Raw genomic sequence first — 18086 nt, 5'->3', positions numbered from 1 at the left:
TGTGTGAATACCACCTTGAGAATACCAGTTTTTCATTATGGGTATGAGAAACCTTAGCTTTCCTTCTCAACATTCATGACTTTAAATGTACCAATAGGCTAGAAATCCTCTAATAGCCCTCTTAATCCTGATCTTAAAATTCATTCTATACAACCAGCTGCCAGGTATCCAACATAATGACTTGTACTTTCTTTACTCTGGGGAAATATAAAGCAGGTCAGAAACTTCTGTATCCAATTTGTTAAGCATCTAGTTAACACCTTTCAGATGTAAAAGCTCTTAAATCCTGAAACATCCCCTCCTCTCCAGTTTTTAAAGATATGAGATAGTCGTACTGTCTCTTGATAAAGATTGTCAGTATGAAATGTTTTCTACCTAAGAAAAATATCCACATAAGCTTCATGGTCCTGATGAGTTGTAACTCATCATGCACACTGTAACATAGAAAATGCAAGGCAGGAACAAATTAGGACCTGAAGTCCTGTCTTTTGTTTCTCTTTGAAATCTCAGCACAAAAAAACACTCCTGCACTTCCAGTATAATTTTTCTTCCAGCTGTATCCTGACCTGCAGTGTTTTGAAAACTTCTTTGTTGGATCTCACCCTACTATCGTGACAAGGAGTATGTGTAGGAGTCTGGAGGTGGAGCAACCTAGTAAAAAACAAGTTGTATAGAGAGACAACTTTGGAGAAGAGTCCATGCAACCTGTTCAGCATAAATGTTAGATGTAAAGTAACTGTCTTAACATATGTGTATATCTGGACTAACACAGTACCTCCTGTCCCTCAACTAAGCCCTGAGAAGCAGAATAATCTGAATCACAAAAAGGCAAATTAAACCATAGTGGAATCTCCTGCTGGAAAACAGGAGTGAAGAGGGAAAAAAAAAAAAAAAACCTTCTGCTAGGACTGGATGCATCTTTCTGACCCATGCTGAGGCCAACACACAGAAGTTCAAGGATGCGTAGTCTGACCGGATTAGAGCTTTTGGAGGCAGCCATATCAGAGTCCTTACAAAACCAACATGACTGTCCACATCTGAGCATGTTCTGGGCAGTCTCCATTGCATGCCACTACAACTCACAGCCTCCTTTTAAATTTTTCTGGGTTTTTCACCTGTTCTTTCCATCACTCACTATCTGACATCATATTCATATAGCTGGCATATTCTTTTTTGCAGTCCCCTTCCACCCCTCCCAAACTCCTTTGAGAGCAATGATGTAAACATACTGTGTGGAACAAAATTGAAGCAAAAAGAAAAAATAAATTATATTAAATACAAAGGATCAACACTGTAATTGGAAGTGCTAGAAGATACATACCTTGTCGCTTTTAGGATAAGACTGGACAACTTTAAGGAAGTCTTATCAGAAGAGCCTCAGTAACTACTACTTCAAGAAGAGCAAAAATGTTGTTTTTTTCTTCAATTTCTACTCATTTGAATACTGGGCAACATTGTAATGAAAAATTACATTATTTAAAATACTGAAATTTTAGTTTTAAGCTTAACACTACCCTTACAAAAAAGCAGCTTCTGATATGAATGGGACTACATGCTCTTCTCACCATTAAGACACCCAACTGGACTGAATTAAGAAAGTCTGGGGTATTTTTTTAATATTTGCAAGTGTTAGTAATAGAAGTATTGCAAGTGAAACTGTTTTTCTCCAAGACAAAGTCAGCAGAAATAGAGCCCAGATTCTGGCTCACTTCCAGTTTACTGGTAGGTTTACAAATCTGATGCCTCTCTCACACATGAGCTTCTTGCCTTCCTTGTGGCAAGCAGTTGTTCCTTCTTTTGAAGGTCCCCTTCATTCCATGATCCATGCCTCTCATTCCCCTTTAAAGCCAGATGTCAGAAAGACTCTTTAAATTTCTTGTTTTTTATATTACACAGGCATAACAGAAAATGAAAACTCAGAACTCTGTAGGCTACTGATACCCTGTCCAAAACTTGAAACCAAAGGTTTATTGATTCCCAAATCAAACATAAACTGGGAAAGGCTAAAGAGGCAGACTGAAACAACTCTGTGATCAGATAAGTTTTCCTCAGCAAAAAGAAGAAAGAGACAAATCCAAACTTTCAAACACATGATACTTCCATAACAATTCTCTTCTGATTCCAGTCATAGTGCCAATATGCAACTAATTAAGTTTTCCTTCCAAACTCTCTTCTTAATACCCTGATGTCTGTTTCCAATTCAGTTTTCTGGCTTTTCCAAAATAATCACAAGTTACTTAGCATGTGATAGGCAAGTGAATGTGTAAATTCATCCCTTTACTTTAACAACTGTAAACAAAAGCAATGTAAACATAACTATTTTGGCAAGAACTGACAACAGGAATAATAGCCCACTGCAGACTTGGTGAGCTGTGTGACAGTTAGTTAATGCTAAGATCTTGGAAAATTTAAAACATGACCTAGACAAAACCAACATAGTGCCCTCCAGTATTACAAATCATTCTTCTAATCTAATGTACAGAGTTCCTAAGTAAACCTATTGTATGTATAGAGTTCCTAAGTAACACCTATTCTTTATTGTTACAGAGCAACCCTCCCTTTTAGAGGGTGCAGACCAAAGTCTAGGAAGTTTAGACTGCATACCCCTCTAGATGTACCCCTAACTTCAATCATTCAAGGTGAGCAATGTTCTCCCATCCACTTCTCTTCCACTCAAGGCACAAGTGATTTGACTGCTATACTACAATCACCACCACTACTACCAATTCTCTGAAATATAATCCAAACACTTACGCCTGACATCTCAATTTCATTTTCACGTCTCTCATTTTCCACATCATATGCCCTACTCCTCTGTAAAATTCCTACCACTCTTCCATTCTGTCATATCAGAACAGTTTTCTCTAGTTTGTAGTCCACTACTATTCTTTTTAATTCACCTTTTCCTTTACCACTCTGATCAGAAAATCATGACAGATTTATCCACTGCAAATAGCTCATAAAATCTGCATTCTTTTCCATTCTCATTGCAAAAGCACTTATCTAGGCTCTCACGCACACAATCTTTGCTACAACAAACTCTGTGTTTCTATGTACTTCTCTTTCCCATCATTCAGCCTAAATCACTGTCATAAAAATTGAGTTTCCATGTCTGTAAGTCTGACTAAGTCAGGTTTCTTTTCAAATTCTTTCATTTACTTCCTCTTAAGTCTCCACACCAAATGTCAAAGACTACAAGAACTAATTCCAGTAAGTTCCTCGCTCTAGCTTTTGCTCACAACTTCAGACCAAGTCACACATGGTTTACCACTACTCTTAGTTTTGGGACATTCTCCAAGTAGCCTTATGCCTGAAGCCCAGTCTGGCATTCCTCTATCCCTTCTTTCAATCCTTCTTCAAAACAAACTCTTCCAGGCAGCATCCAAATCTTAATCCTTCCCATAATAAAGTGGTAGCTGAAGAGATGACAAGGATGTAAAATATTTGACCAATGTTTTCTTCATACTGGGATCCAGACTCCAGTTTAGTACGCTAGCTTTATAAACAAACAATACCACTTTCTCTGGCAAGCATAGGAGGGAAAGGCATTCACTCCTACTGAATGTAAGCTTTCATTTTCAGGAGTTTCATCTAAACATCTTTCTTGTGACTACAGCTTTCTAACTGCATACCAAGACAGTATTCTCCTGGATTTTACACACAGCTTTCACTCCCAGACCACTGTGATATGACAAAGAGGCAAACTTCTCACACCTATCCTTCTGTCCTCACTGAAAGCCTTTCAAAGGGGTTTAAGTTACTGCCACAAAATACAAACTATTGCTCTTGTTTTCAAACTTTCAGCTGGGACAAATGCATGATTTGAGTGTTTGCTTCAATTAGTTCAATTTTTATTTCTCAATATGACTATTTGAAGCCTGACCTGGGATGCCCATTATCACATAACATACATAAATACACTTTTCCACATTTTAAACAGAAAGGGACAAACAATAAAAAAAAAAAAAAATCCCTTCACAAGAGTAGAAGGGATTAATTGCCACTTTTCTTCAGTAACTATGTTTGTGTATAAAGATAAGTAATCAGGCTAATTTTGTAGTGGCTGATCAGAAAGCTAAATTTAAAGCTGAAATAGTTTTTCTTACTGCGAAAACTTGTGACCTGCGCAGTCACCTAGGACTGGCTACTTTACAGTTCTTTTGTCCTGTTTTTATCTCCTGACCTTTTCTGTTAGTACTTCTGTTAGTAGATTTTAAACCTAATCCAGGATACAAGACACATCTTCAAAATCAGTAAATTTAAATTCAGCACATATTGACAGATATTACAAACTAAAGGCTGTAGAAAACCTCCAGAGAAGTGGCTTGTGGATTCTCTTCATTGTCTAACAAACACACAGGCACATTTCAAAAAACCGCCTCAATTTTGGCAGCACTTTTAAGTATCTCAGAACTCAAAAGTGAACGGTCCCTGCCTTAAAGGCTTCCTGTACAGATAGAGTTGGATGACTCCCCCAGCACAGCTGAGAACCTCTACCATGTCACATTTTCGTTATGTCTCTCATAAACAGAACATTTCACATTCTAAAAAAAAAAGTGAAGCAGGAACCTAATATAAAACACACATTAATGTAAGACTTGAAAAACATTCCTGAACTGTGAATCATTCATGCACCCTTTAACTTCCACACCACGACTTTCAAATTTTCCTCTCTGGCTTTACTACGACCAAGTATTTGTTTGTATTCTAGACTAACATGATCAGTCCTTACAACACAACAACTAGAATCACCTACACCATATGCTCTAGTGCTTTTAAATAAAGTATCTCCTACTCAATAAAATGTAAAATTACAAGTCTATTTAAAACATTCCACTCTTGAAAACCAGTCTAATGTTAGAATTTCACTATATGCACTAAAGACTTGGGCATGTACAGCTCTTCTAATGCCTACTGACTACAACTGCATTACAACAGAACACATCCTGGATGTGGGTAATGAGAAACATGGGGGCTTTAATACTAGTTCTACATGTATGTTTTGATAAGAATAAATTCTAGTTGGAGAGACAGAATACTTCAATACTCAAAGCTGTTCGGTCTCTTCATAGGCACTGCTACCTTCCATTTTTCACAGTACTCAAAGATACAGTGTACTGATGATGTTGGACAGGGTCTACAACTACGTATTTTTTAAAAATTCTGCAAGTAAAAGTAGCATGGGTCTCTTATTTAAACTGTATATCCTTAAACAAATCTTACGTAACATTGCTGAATTTACAAATCAGTCTCTTCCTTACAAAGCACTAGTAACATTAATAGTAGTTAACATTTTCGGAAGAATTTTAAAGTAAAACCCCTATGCAAATAGTATTGGTAGGTAAACACCAAACAGGACTTCCAGACAAGGCTATTGTACTTACACTATTTGGTTTCAATCTGTTTCTAGATTTTTCCCCTAGGTCCAAAACTACAACTGTGATAGACCTGAAAGGCAGTATTAGTTTTCTTCTTATATGTAAAGATCACTGGTTCAGGCAGATTTTTAGGATAAATAGGACAGAATAGGTACACCTTAGATAAGCAATGTCATTAGAATGGCAACAACAGCCAGAACTTTCACTTGTTCTCCTGGAATGAGGGCATTAGTGCCTATTTTTGTACCTGATACAAAAACAATCCAACTATCTTGGAACGGTAAAAAATAAACTGTTTCTTCTCCAATAAATGAATAATTCTCAAATACAACAATTTAAAGAAATTCTCCATTAATTTAACTGTTTTTACATTTACTTCAGGAATGTAAACTAGAAAACTTCTAACATATTTTACTTCTAGGGATAGATAAATACACTTACATTACAATGTGTGGTGTCTATACATTATACCTGTGGTAAGCAGTTGTTAAATCCAATACTCTCCTCAAAAGCTTATGTTGCCAGCATGTGGGGGAACTGACCTCCTGGCTGGAGCTACTGTGCTGACAATCTCTGGCAAACACCTGAACTTCCCTCTTCCTGCCTTAATATACTGCTCTTTTCATGCCTTCTCTTACAGACAGAGACTTGACCTACGCCTCCTGACCAGATATACCCTGAACTACCACCCATGTAGCTCACAGTAGTATCCAGATTCCCAGGAGGTTCACAAGCTCTAGCAAGATATATACTCATCACATGAATAAAATCATAGATACATCTCCAGCCATGTAAGCAGAGTGTGCCTGAATATCCTTGTATACTCGTGCCTTCACACATCTCCCAGGGTGGTGGTGAGGGGGTGTGCCTGTCTGATACTTTTCATTCCCAAGATGCTCAACCCTCAACTGGCATTGGTAAAAACAAAATGTTAGCATTGCTGTTTCATGTTACAGACAGACTGGGACCATGAGACTGGGCTAACCTCCTGCTCTGGGTACGTTTATTCTGAATAATTCATTAGTATGTAAATATCTCATTTAGATAAAATATCAGCTAGATAGCTAGAAATGAGGTAGCTCCAGAAATGGAAACTGGACTAACATGATAATCCACCCATGCTTGTTTATATCTTTCGAAGAATTCTGACATACATGGTTGTGTGGGGATACCTGCACTACTATGGAGACATACCAGCAGTAAAATTTCCTCTGCAGGGCAATGAAATTCTTGCAGAACAGGCAAAATTCTAAGGCTCCCCAGCCCAGTGAGAATTCTTCACAAGTAAAAGAAAAAATCTTGTAATAGAGCTTCTTCAATAATGAAGATATTGGCAAGAAAAGAGGGTATCACTTCTCCAGCATTCCTTGAAGGTTCCTTGGAATAAAAACAGCTGGCTTTTCAACTGATAGTAATGAACCAACTGATAAGTATGTCATAAGAAGTGTAATCAAATCTAGAAGACTATCACCCTCTTTTCTGCCATCATTTGAAAGCCAGAACAAAGACTCAACATGGAAACAGTGGTTTGCTTTGGAAAGGCTTCACAACCTCTTTTCTTACAAAAGTTTAAAATCCTGGAGAAAGTCATCAGATGTCTCTTTGAAGAGTGATTCTAAAACTTATATTCTAATTGTTCCATATGACTTAAGTCATGACTTCACATGACTTAAGATACATTAAATCAATTTGATTCAATCCCTTAAAATAACATCAACCACAGAAAAACCAAATGCACGTATTTTTTCACTTCTAAAAAAAGTATTAGATTATTTGTTCATTTATGATACCACAATACCGTATCTACTTTTATGCCAAACAGCGGTATGTTTATTTCTCTTTATTTATACTATTTTATATGAAATTAAATTTAAGATCATTACATAAATAATATCCAACCAGTAAGAACAGGAGGCTCAGGGGAGACCTTATTGCTCTCTACAAATTTTGCCATGGTAAAGGTTGTGAAGCATTGTAACAGGCTGCAAAGGGAAAGGGATTAAGCCACCATCTCTGGAAGTATTTACAAGATGTGCATATGAGGCTTTTACAGACATGGTTTAGTGGTGGCCTTGACGGTGCTGAATTAATGGTTGGACTTGATGATATTAAAGGTCTTTTTCCACTTAAATGATTCTATGATTCTACTCTAGGTTTTAAAGAAAAGCCGTGCAAAAGAGACAAGATGATTTATTTTTGGACAATACAACTCTAATTTTATATTCTATGTTCACCTGTTTTGATATAGAACAAACAATTATCTTAACTTGTAGATTGGAATTCATAAGTTAACACAAAACATTAAAGTAATTATTTCTGCCATATTAAACTCCAGGAATCCCTGCCATAGTCGTAGAATAGGTATTAAATCTCAGCTGTACCACAGTTACATTCAGTAATCTCCTTATCCACACACAGAATTAGAATGAAAACAAGCTAACACCCACCCAGAGCAACTTTAACTGCATTAGTAGTGTGATAAAAGCTTTTAGAAAATACTTTTTTTTTCTTTCAAGTGTTAGCATATCCAGTGCATAGCACAGATCTAACAAAGATTTTTCCATGTTTGACTGCCTGAGTAAATGTCCCAAGCCAGGGACATAAGGATATGAAACAAACAACTCAACAGTGACTGACAGTTATTTATTCTCTCAGAGGAATACCAAAATTTTTGCACAGCTGCAAAAGAATGATTTTAGCTTCCTCTAAACAGCAATTGTTGAGTTTCCATGAGAAAGAGAAATGCTAAGAATTCAGAAAAAAAGCAAGACTATATAAGCCATTTCATTATGCTAGTATTTCTACCCTTGTAGTAAAGAGGACCTTAGCAAGTTGGTAAAATTTATGTGAGAAATAAAATTTTTAGATCAATTAGGTGCTTGAACTACAGAATGCTATGCCAGTGTAAAAGTAATGCCAATGCTACTGCAAAATAAAATATGTGTTTAAATTCAACAGTTATTTGTCAGACACTATCTGCTTTTTCTTTCATTCTTTTCTGATATGTAAGAAACCACATCAGTATCAAATGTCACTTAGTTCTTATTCAAACAGAGCAGCCCAGACACAGCGGCTGCACCAGCTGACTTGGCTGACCTAGGCCAACCTAGGCCTAAAGTAAAAACAAACCCCTATAAATCACCAGATGTAAGCAATTGAATAGTGATCAATTTAATTAACTGAACAGCTTTCTAACGTTTATTGTATTGTTTTAACCCTTCAGGATTCTTCAAGAAAGGTAACTTGCAATTTGTATTCAAGGACAGGATTTGGCCAGACGGCTACATATTAGCTTTAGACACTTTAGATTCCCACTGATAAAACGTAAATCCCACACATGCAAAACAGGTCTTTTTTTCTAACTAATAGTATGATAGTAACTACTTTTCTACACCTTCCTTCAACTGTTTATGGAAACTAAATCACAGAAAAGAAATCCAACTAATTTATCATTAAAACATCAGGAATAAGATTTCCTTTAAAATCAACTTTTTTGGTTATGGGCCCTATATGCCTTTTACAGCTTCATACTCATATTAAAATTGAACACCAAGTAACTTACTCATTTCTTTCATGAAAAGCAATGAACATGGACACAATCATGTGTCACAATTTTCGGTATTAACTGCAGACAAAAAAAAAAAAAAAAAAAAAAGTGCCACACATTAAAATGGGCTCAAAAATAAGTTTTCAAGACATTGGAAAACATCTTCTAACCTAGATACTTGTTCTGAAGCTGCATCTCATGGGGATTTCCCTTTATTGTCCAGGCAAATTAATGGAATTCTGCCATGATTTAACACATCAGGATCTCAGCCAAGATGCATAATGACAGAACATAAGTCTTGTTTTAAAGACAGCACTGTACAAGTCTGTGTAACATTTACAGATGCTTGTACAGTGCCTAGCACAACAGGACTGAGGCTTCTGGGTACTACCACAACATAAATTAATTCTAATGCAGTCTTTGTATTTCAGAAGCACAAAAACAAGGATTAAGCTCAATTATACACATTTTAAAGAACTACTAAATAATATGACATAATCAACTTCCTAACCACAAGCTGCTCTATTTCCAATTATTTTACTTTAATCTCTGTAATGCACATATTTCCATGAACCCTGTAGATTTAGTTCCACTAACCAGGGACAAGAGTAAGATCTACTTACAAAGACAGAAGAGTTATATTTGCCGAGACTGGTCCCAGATCTGGAATTATCTCCAGTTCATTGTTGTTCAACTTCCTATTAATATTACAAAAGGGAGAGTTAGCTTTTATGTTAATCAGAAGTAGGTACACTGGACTTGCTAAACTGCTGAACTGTGTCACCTCAAAATTAAAAAATAATTCCAGTTTCACTTAATGTAAAATATGAGAACAGCAAGCATCTTTGTTGTTCAAGCAACCATTCCTAGAGAAATAACTATACAATTAGCATACACAAACACAGGTTGGGTATTTTTGGTTGGGGTTTATGTTTTGGTACGGTTTTTAATTAAGACAAATTAACTTACACTTCCTGAAGACTATGAAGGTGATCCAAGATACTGGTCTTGATTGAAGATAATTTGTTGTGACTTAAGTCCCTATGAGGTTACAAAAATAAACACCCTGTCAGTTTTGCCATACAATATTAGGTAAAGAAGTGCAATTTCAATCCAAATTATGTTCTCACTTGTCTCCAAGTACGTAAAGAAATTTAATTAGCAAAATTAGAATAGAAACTAATTTGCTTACACAACGTATAAAAATACAAATTCAAATGCAAATACCTTGATCACTGCTAGCAGTGTCAAAGAAATTCCTAGTATCTCTGAACAATATAGAACTGTTCATTGTAATGTGCACAGGACCAATCGAAAACTTCTTAAGATTTTGACTCAGATACACCAACAACCCCTCTTCCACAGCCCCTCACAACAAAAAAAACGGCTATAACAACCTCTTGGTTATTTCAACAAGTAAAACTCAAAAATAATAGTCATGGCAGTCTCATTCCTTGGATAATCATAGTATTTCACTCTTCTCACCCATGTTTCAAAAGTAATGCACAGCTCACAAATACACAATGAAGACTGCTCATAATGGTAGTTGTATTTTCATGCTTCCACAAAATTCCGGACACCATTCCCACATAACCAAATTTAATGGAGATCTTAAGAAATAGAAGAAAACAGACATAGCAAGGGCAAATTCTGAGTTTTAAGATGTCTGTATACTGGTGATATTAATACCATACTTAATTACCCTTGAAGAAGTAGCTTAAACACTTAGCTTGTGCCATGTTGAAGATCCCAGTATATAACAATGCAGCTTATAAGCAATTGTTAACACCTTTGCAGCATTTGCTACCAAACAAGCCAGGTACTAAAAATGAAACACTTCTTGACCACAAGAAATACTTTTCATTACAGTGCCATGTATCTTTACCCTCCCAAACGTTTGACATCATACAAGAGTCCTAATAAATTTTTGCTGTAGCCTCAGAAGCACTGGAAACATAACAGAAATAAGAGTAACCATAAAGTAAAAGACAGAAAAGCTAACTGCAGGAACTCAAACCTGCACATCTCTAAACCTCTGCACAAGTGGTACAGACTCACAACTCACCTTGTAACCTTGACTAGCTCTGTTGAAGGCCTTCCCTTTCTCAGTCACTCATCCACCAAAACGTGCACTTTTCTGTTCCCCTACTACAGATTATCACTACCTCACCAGCATCAATCCAGGCATCTGCAAGCATTTGTTCCAAGTTAAAACACTGCATTTATCCAAGCCAGCTAACAAAAATGACATTATTTTAGTGAATTCTTAAATTCACTCCAGTGAGTGTTTGTAATGCAGACATATAAAGAAATGAATCAGTGCACTTCAGCAGTGAGCAGCTGTAGTATCAGGTAAAGGGTGCTTTAAAAAGCATCCTTTTGAAAAAAATTGCTCACACTCCATGATACTTTTCCCCATGCTAATTAAGCACTTAGGAGTCATCCACCATTCCTGGGGTCCTCACCAAGCCAACAAGCACAAAGTGTCATTTCAAGTTGAATCTATGAGGAAACTACATGATTCCTCACTTTTTCTGGGTAAGATGACTCAGTAGAGTCATCTGTGCTGAGCATACCAAACACAGGCCTGACTGCCATGGACGTGTTTACTCTCCATCCACAGTTCCTGAAGTGAAGAAAGCTGATGAACAGCATATCCCTGCTGCACACATATCAGAGCTGCCTTAAACGAAGTCAAGTTCAGGGTCTGTGCTAGGCATTCTGCTCTGTGACTAAGCCCTGCAAACCCACAGATCCAGAGAACTCCAGTTTCCCTGCTTCCATGATTACACAACCTCAGACACAGGTGTAATTCTGCAACTCAGCCAGGCACCTAGGCTTCCTTAGCAGAACATGTGAATAGTAAAACTCTGTTTTAGATTCTCCCAACTGACTTGTTCCATGTTGCCAGGACAGTTTAATTGTCACTTTTGTCCTCTCCTACCGTTGGCAGTAAAAAAAAAAATCCCCCAGTAATAATAAAAATTAAGTATAAAAAATAATCCCAGGCATGTATGTATATTAGGAGGGGTACCACCAGTACTCAGCTGTAAGGTATGCTCTGAGCCAGCCAAATGGACCAGGCCCAGGGAGCTGCTGAGCTGTGGCAGCTCAGCAAGAGCCTTGTTCAGAGCCACAGGCAGGGAAAAGAGATATGCTGTGTTTCCCAAGCCAGGACTGCACAGGGCAGAACTGCAGGTGTGAATGGCATTTTCCAGAACGAAAGAAGGGGCTGAGAGTTGGGGGAGAGCCACCTACAGGAGGGGAATACACTCCACCACCTTCAGGTGGGCACAGAGAGGATGTTTTCAGAGACTCAGCTCTGGACTCAAGCACCTAATATATATCTGTGCCTTGATTTTCAGGTATCTAAACCCCTACAGATTTTCCCCTTAACAATGGAAAACCAATACAGTGTCAATGTTTTCAAAAGGCCACCATTATGATTCTGAGTTCTCCTGCATATTGGGTTAACCATACTAATGTCAAGAGGACTGCATCTTCACTGCTTGAAGATCTAGTGCAAACATTCTCCAGGCCATACACTGGAAAAAAAATCCCTTTAACATCTGAAGGCATTAGCTGCACAGATTTGAAATTCTCACACTGCATTCTTAAGTGTAAATACTGAAAAAGTATGCTGCTACAAAAATCTAGACAGCAATCTAACTTGGTCCTTAAAGGCAGAGTAGAGACAGTTTTTGCCCTTAAACTTAATTCAATATTTGGCTTTAGTCTGTAGGGATTATAAGAACTATGCAAATAAACAGCCAAAATTCAGTCAAGTTATGGCTGTTAGTGCCTAACATGTTACTGTTGTTCACGCTTCAGACAAGACTTAGGAATCAGTAATTATTTCAACAAAGAGCTTTCAACATTAGTGCTAAAAACCTGCATTTCTTCATTTCACCTAAAAACTCTGCAAAAGGTTTGTTTAAGGCAAGTTTGCCTAAAGGACCTACCAGACAGTAACAGACGTGAGTAGATTTGTTCTGCTGGAGTTAAAACAAGTTAAAAAAAATCTGGCAGAGTCCTTAAACTATAAAAATCCTGCAATTACAACCACTGCTGTGCATGATCACCACACTGGAGCCAGACACTTTCACTCATAGCTCAAACTCACATCCATCTGGAGTCTATCAAGGCAACCGTGAGCGTAACTAACACTAGGTTTCAAACTACTTTTTTTGGTGTTTGTTTTTTAACACTGAAGATACATTCACATTTTCCAAGTAGCACCTACTTTAAAAAATACATACATAAAATTTTCTTATGCCTGGTTTACTTACACCAGGTTGTCAAACACAAGATGAAAAAAAAATTCCCAAAGCAAAAAACCAACAAAAAATGCCTAACCCTCCAGACAATACTGAATTGCCTGTTTCATATAGTATATATATAGTGCTTGTCTACCAATAGTTGCAAAAAAAACGTATTATAAATATTTTATTAACATGACTTCACTACTACTGGCATAGGAAACTTCAAGAAAATTCAGTAAAAAAAGCCTTGCAAGTTACATTTTAAGTTCAATCAGACTAGTTGAAAGTGAACCAAGAATTAAAATATTTGCCTTTTACTAATAATCTAAGTGAAGCTTAAGCCTGTAGAAGTTTTTCAAACTTATAAGCACTGGATTGGCACAATTTTTTTAAATATAAAAATCCAACATCCCAGTTGCAAAGCTGAAAGTTGATTTCAGTCCAATGCATTTCTCACCATACCTTAAAACATGTACAAAGAAAAAGTTGGAAAATTAAATTCTATTTTTCCTTCACAGAAATGGAACTGACATTGTTCAAACATTATTACTATGCGTTTTCCATTTCTGAATTTTCCTTGTGTGTTAAAACCAAATTACAAGAGCGGAGAAAATTCCCTCTGTGATTACTTTTGCTACTAGAATTTCAAAAGTTATAGAAGATAGAACAGAACACTGAAAACAGTCAGAAATCAGATACATATTAAGAAATTCTTTACAGCAGTAGTAAGCATATATACCTGTTCTTTACCTCACATTTCTAGTAAAAGTGATTGGACAGTTTTCTTCCATTATGTTTTTATGACCATTTTTTGTAACTCACAAGTCCCAGCATTAGCTGAAACTTAATTCTGAACATCTATGTTTGTGTGATTAAAAACTGATATGAAGCCTAATGCATAGAGGGAGAACACAAGTGCTTCTTCACACATTTTATAGATATAACTTTTAGACTCTAACTTAATTTACAACACTTAGTCACAATTATCATCTTCTTCCTTAGAGAACTCAGAAACCTGAGCCCCAAGTCAAATTTTAAAATGCAAATCCAGCAACAGTTCCTTAATCAGTCCCACTGGGGCCTATAGAGCTGCTAATTCAGCAGAAATCAGCAGAGCTGAAAAACAAAAAGCCAGGCTGTAGCTGTTTTAAGACACTGATCCAAAGTGACTCATAAATCAGCTTGCTATGTTCAAGCTTTAGTCTGGAAAATATTGAAAAACAGCTGTGAAAACCATACAGGTCTTTTTTCTGGCAATTCTGGTAGAGAACTAGAGGATTTATAAAATGTAAATACTAAAGATGTAATATAAACACAAGTGAAAACCATTTTTCAGACTTTCCCTCCTGCCCCACCGGCAGTTCTAGCATTCCTGAGTGAACCTGGCAAAGGGTACTGCAGTGCCAATGGGAGTTTGCACACATGGAGGACTCTGGCCACTCTTCCTCCTCCACCAGCTCTAACAACCTCACATTCTTGCAATATCAGGATACACATCCTGGAATTAAATGGAAATCCAACTTCAAAACTATCTGTACACAAAGGCGTTATAAATGTTTATCAGTTTTCAGCAGACTGTTACCTCTCATGAAGGCAAGGTAATAGAAGAAGGCATTTTTAGCTAAAATCACAGTGAAGTTGGCAATTATAGCCTGTTTACACTCTATGAAGACACTTCCATAATACACAGTAGATTCACACCTGCCACCCATAAGACGGGGACATAGGTTCATTTTTTTCCCCTATTTGTCCATTCTGAGGTCACTCTTATTTTATTTCAGCAGGGAATGTGAACAAAACAGGCATGAAAGTATGCAGCAGGAGTTTCCGAAACCTGCTCTCCATATGGGTCAGTACAGATGGGCAAAGGAAGGTGTAAAGCCTAACATGGTCCTAGACCTTCTCAGGCAGAAAAGCTTCCACTCTCCTGCTTGGGGGTCTCACCAGTGTATGTTAAGAACGTAGTAAAAAAAACCTGTTGTTTTCTCAAGAGGACTGGAAAACCTGCAATTAAACTACTAGCCTTTGGCTATACCCACTATAGAGTTTCATGGAAAACATAGTAGACATATAGCAATAAAATTCATAAACAATCTTTTACAAATTGTAAAGTGCAGTTTGTTGCAACAATAATCCAAACTAGTCAAACTTTTTTGCGTATGTAAAGCTGAACGCATTGATTATCAAATTGCACAATCCCAGGTCCAAGTACTGGGGTAGCTGGAGGTAACAGACAACGCCACACTCTTCCTTGTTCTTACTAAGAGGGGAAGGAAGAAAGAGCTGGGTACTTCTAAGGCATTTGTCACAAACAAAAGAAATATTTACACAAAAGCGGCCAGACCACATGGTTTGGTGACACCTACAAAGATGTACTTCTGTGAGTTTAAAAGCAAGTGACACAGCTGTCCAATGACTGATCACAGCAGGGTTTCTCACAACAGACCAAAGCTTATTTATACAAGCGGAACTTATTTTCTCACACTTTTAAAGGAATGTGAACTTACATAAGGGCAATTTACACTACCAAGGGAATTCTAATTAGAAAAAACGTCCCTTGTGCCAATAAAAAAAGTCCTGCAATGTGTTTTATTGTCTGTCGGGAACGTAAGTGGAAAAAACAAATTTGGATTACTGCTAACGAAAAATGTTTTAAAGCAACTCTAAAAAAATCAAAAGTTCTGTGATTTTCCCCTTTTTATTTACCACAGCTGAATTTTAACAGCATTAATGTATGCTAAGCTAAAAAATAAAACTATAAAGCTTACCTTCTATGAAAACAAAATCCTTGGGTTTTGTCAGAAAACTTAAGTGGGCATATTGAAACAGTTCAAAAAAATAAGAGAAATGAAATGCAATAGAAAGCAAAACTAGTTGCTGAATGTAAAGCAGATGCACTAGTAGAGCTGTATATTTCAATCACATAAGCAAAAAAAAAAGAAGTTTCTTTCCCCTCACACTTTCGTATACCAGTCCTGGAAATACTCAACTCCCAGAGCCGTGCCTGTGTTCAGTTCCATATGGTGTCAATACAGCCATCCACATTTCATGAGTAAAGCAGCATGACCTCCAGACGAGGCAATTGAACAGAATTAGCCACAACTAATTGAAAGTCTTCCTGTTTACTTTAAAGCCCTTATCTCGATCTGCTTTGAAAATGTAACAGAAAATTAATACAATATATATAGACGATATATAGCGACAAGCGATTAAAAACAAATATGAGAAGTCCCTCGTCCATTTTCAAGCTTTTAGAAAGCTAACCTAATTTATGCTTTTTCTATAAAAGTTTATCACTGAAAGTAACTTTTCCTCATCTGGCACTTGAGTTGGCGCTGCCCTGGGTTCGGCCACTGCGCGGCACCGGGCCGAGCGGGCCCGCACCATCGCCAGCGCCGAAACTACCCAGGAATGAAGAGCTGCACGAAGAAAACCGATAGGAGCTTTCCCAACACCGATCAGCGCTAACGTGTTGATTACTGCACGTTGTCCAAGAAAGTCAACAAAACTTTTTCCTCGTCCTCTCCGGCACTGAGAAGCGCTCCCGGGCCCATTTCAGCCGGGCGCTTATCGCCATCACCTTCGGGGCCGCAGCCTGCCCCAAGGGACGCTGTCCCGCTGCGGCCGCCGGCGACCTCTCCGCGCCCGCTGACAGCTCGGCCGCAGCCCCAGTGCTGCCCACTCCCCCACCTCGCTGCCGCCACCACACCCGCGGCCCCCTCAAAGCCCGCCCGCCCGCGGCCGCGGGGGCAGAAGATGGCGGGCGGACGGACGCAGACCAGTGCCCCCAGCCCGCCGCGGAGCCTGCCGCCCCGATACTCACAGCTGCACCGCCCCCCGGGGCAGCCGCTCGGGCAGCCGGCTCCACTCCAGGCGGCTGCAGGCGACGAGGTGCCCAGAGCAGCGGCAGGGCGCGGGGCAGCGGGCGGCGGCGGGGCGGCCGCCAAGTAGCAGCGGCAGCAGGAACAGCGCCGGGAGGACGGCGAGCGCCGAGCGGGACCGGCGGAGCATGGCGGGCTCGGAGCCGCTGCCCACGCTCCCGTCCCTGGCGTTCCCCCCACTGACAGAGCCGAGCGAGGCACGACCTCCTGCTTCTCAGCGCGGGTGGCGGCTGCCGCTCATGCCCCGGAGCGACCGCTGAGAGGTGAAGGCGATGGAAGACGGGTGTATAGAAAAAGTAAAGACAAGAAAGCGGGAGGGGACCGCAGCGCCGCCACGGCCGCCAGCCACTCCGCAAACTTTCCGCCACCTCAGCCCGCCTCCGCGCGGCCGGGGGAGCCCCAAGCACGGCCCGCCCCACCGCAGCCCCCTCCCCGTGCCATGTGACAGCCGCGGCCGGGCCCCGCGGGGCTGGGGTGCGCGATGGTGGGCCAGGGCGCGGGTGGGCCGGCATCGTGTCCCACTGCTGCCAAGCCTTGGAGGTGGCACCCCCGGGCCCCCGCCTCGCAGCACGGCGGGCGCTACTATGGGATTTTGCTGCCTTCCTCGGCCTCTCCATGGGCGGGCGGGAGCGGGCCCTGTGTGCCCTGAGCGTCGCCCACCACGCCCGGGCCGAAGTGAGAAGGCACGGGCACCATGGCCGTATTCGCGCGGGGTTTCTCTTTGCCATCACGCCAGGTAGCGTGTGTCGTGGTAATCCAGAAGCTGCTCCAGAGGCCCCAGGCTTCCCAGCCAAGCCTGGGGTCACTGGCATGTAAAAGGTGAGGTGAGGTTAACTCCTGCCTTCCGGGTCCTACACGGCTAGTCCAGACACCGTAATTAAGCCCATTATATTCCCCACAGGATCCTGGCTCCAAAGGTTCAGGGAAGTGGGCAGGACGTACAGATTCCACATGTCTGAGGTAATTGATGTAATTTAAGTAAATACCTATTGTTCAAGTTCCATATGTAAGCGCGGAC

At 39.6% G+C, this 18086-nt stretch overlaps 1 protein-coding gene across 1 annotated transcript in view; it reads right to left on the bottom strand.

Moving 5' to 3' along the window:
* Positions 1–17524, bottom strand: part of LRIG3 (leucine rich repeats and immunoglobulin like domains 3) — a 41136-nt gene extending 23612 nt beyond the window's left edge. Inside the window, exons 1-3 of the mRNA XM_053943263.1 lie at positions 17011–17524; positions 9895–9966; positions 9549–9623 (exon numbers count right to left, since the gene is read on the bottom strand). Of these exons, the coding sequence (XP_053799238.1) occupies positions 9549–9623; positions 9895–9966; positions 17011–17198 (335 nt within the window). The 5' untranslated portion in view covers positions 17199–17524. The remainder of the gene's footprint in view (positions 1–9548; positions 9624–9894; positions 9967–17010) is intronic.
* Between the last annotated feature and the right edge of the window lie 562 nt (positions 17525–18086).

The sequence above is a fragment of the Vidua chalybeata genome, chromosome 5 (genome assembly GCF_026979565.1).
Source record: "Vidua chalybeata isolate OUT-0048 chromosome 5, bVidCha1 merged haplotype, whole genome shotgun sequence".
NCBI lineage: Eukaryota > Metazoa > Chordata > Aves > Passeriformes > Viduidae > Vidua > Vidua chalybeata.
The sequence above is the reverse complement of the archived record's forward strand: the minus strand, read 5'-3'. Positions and strand labels throughout refer to the sequence as shown.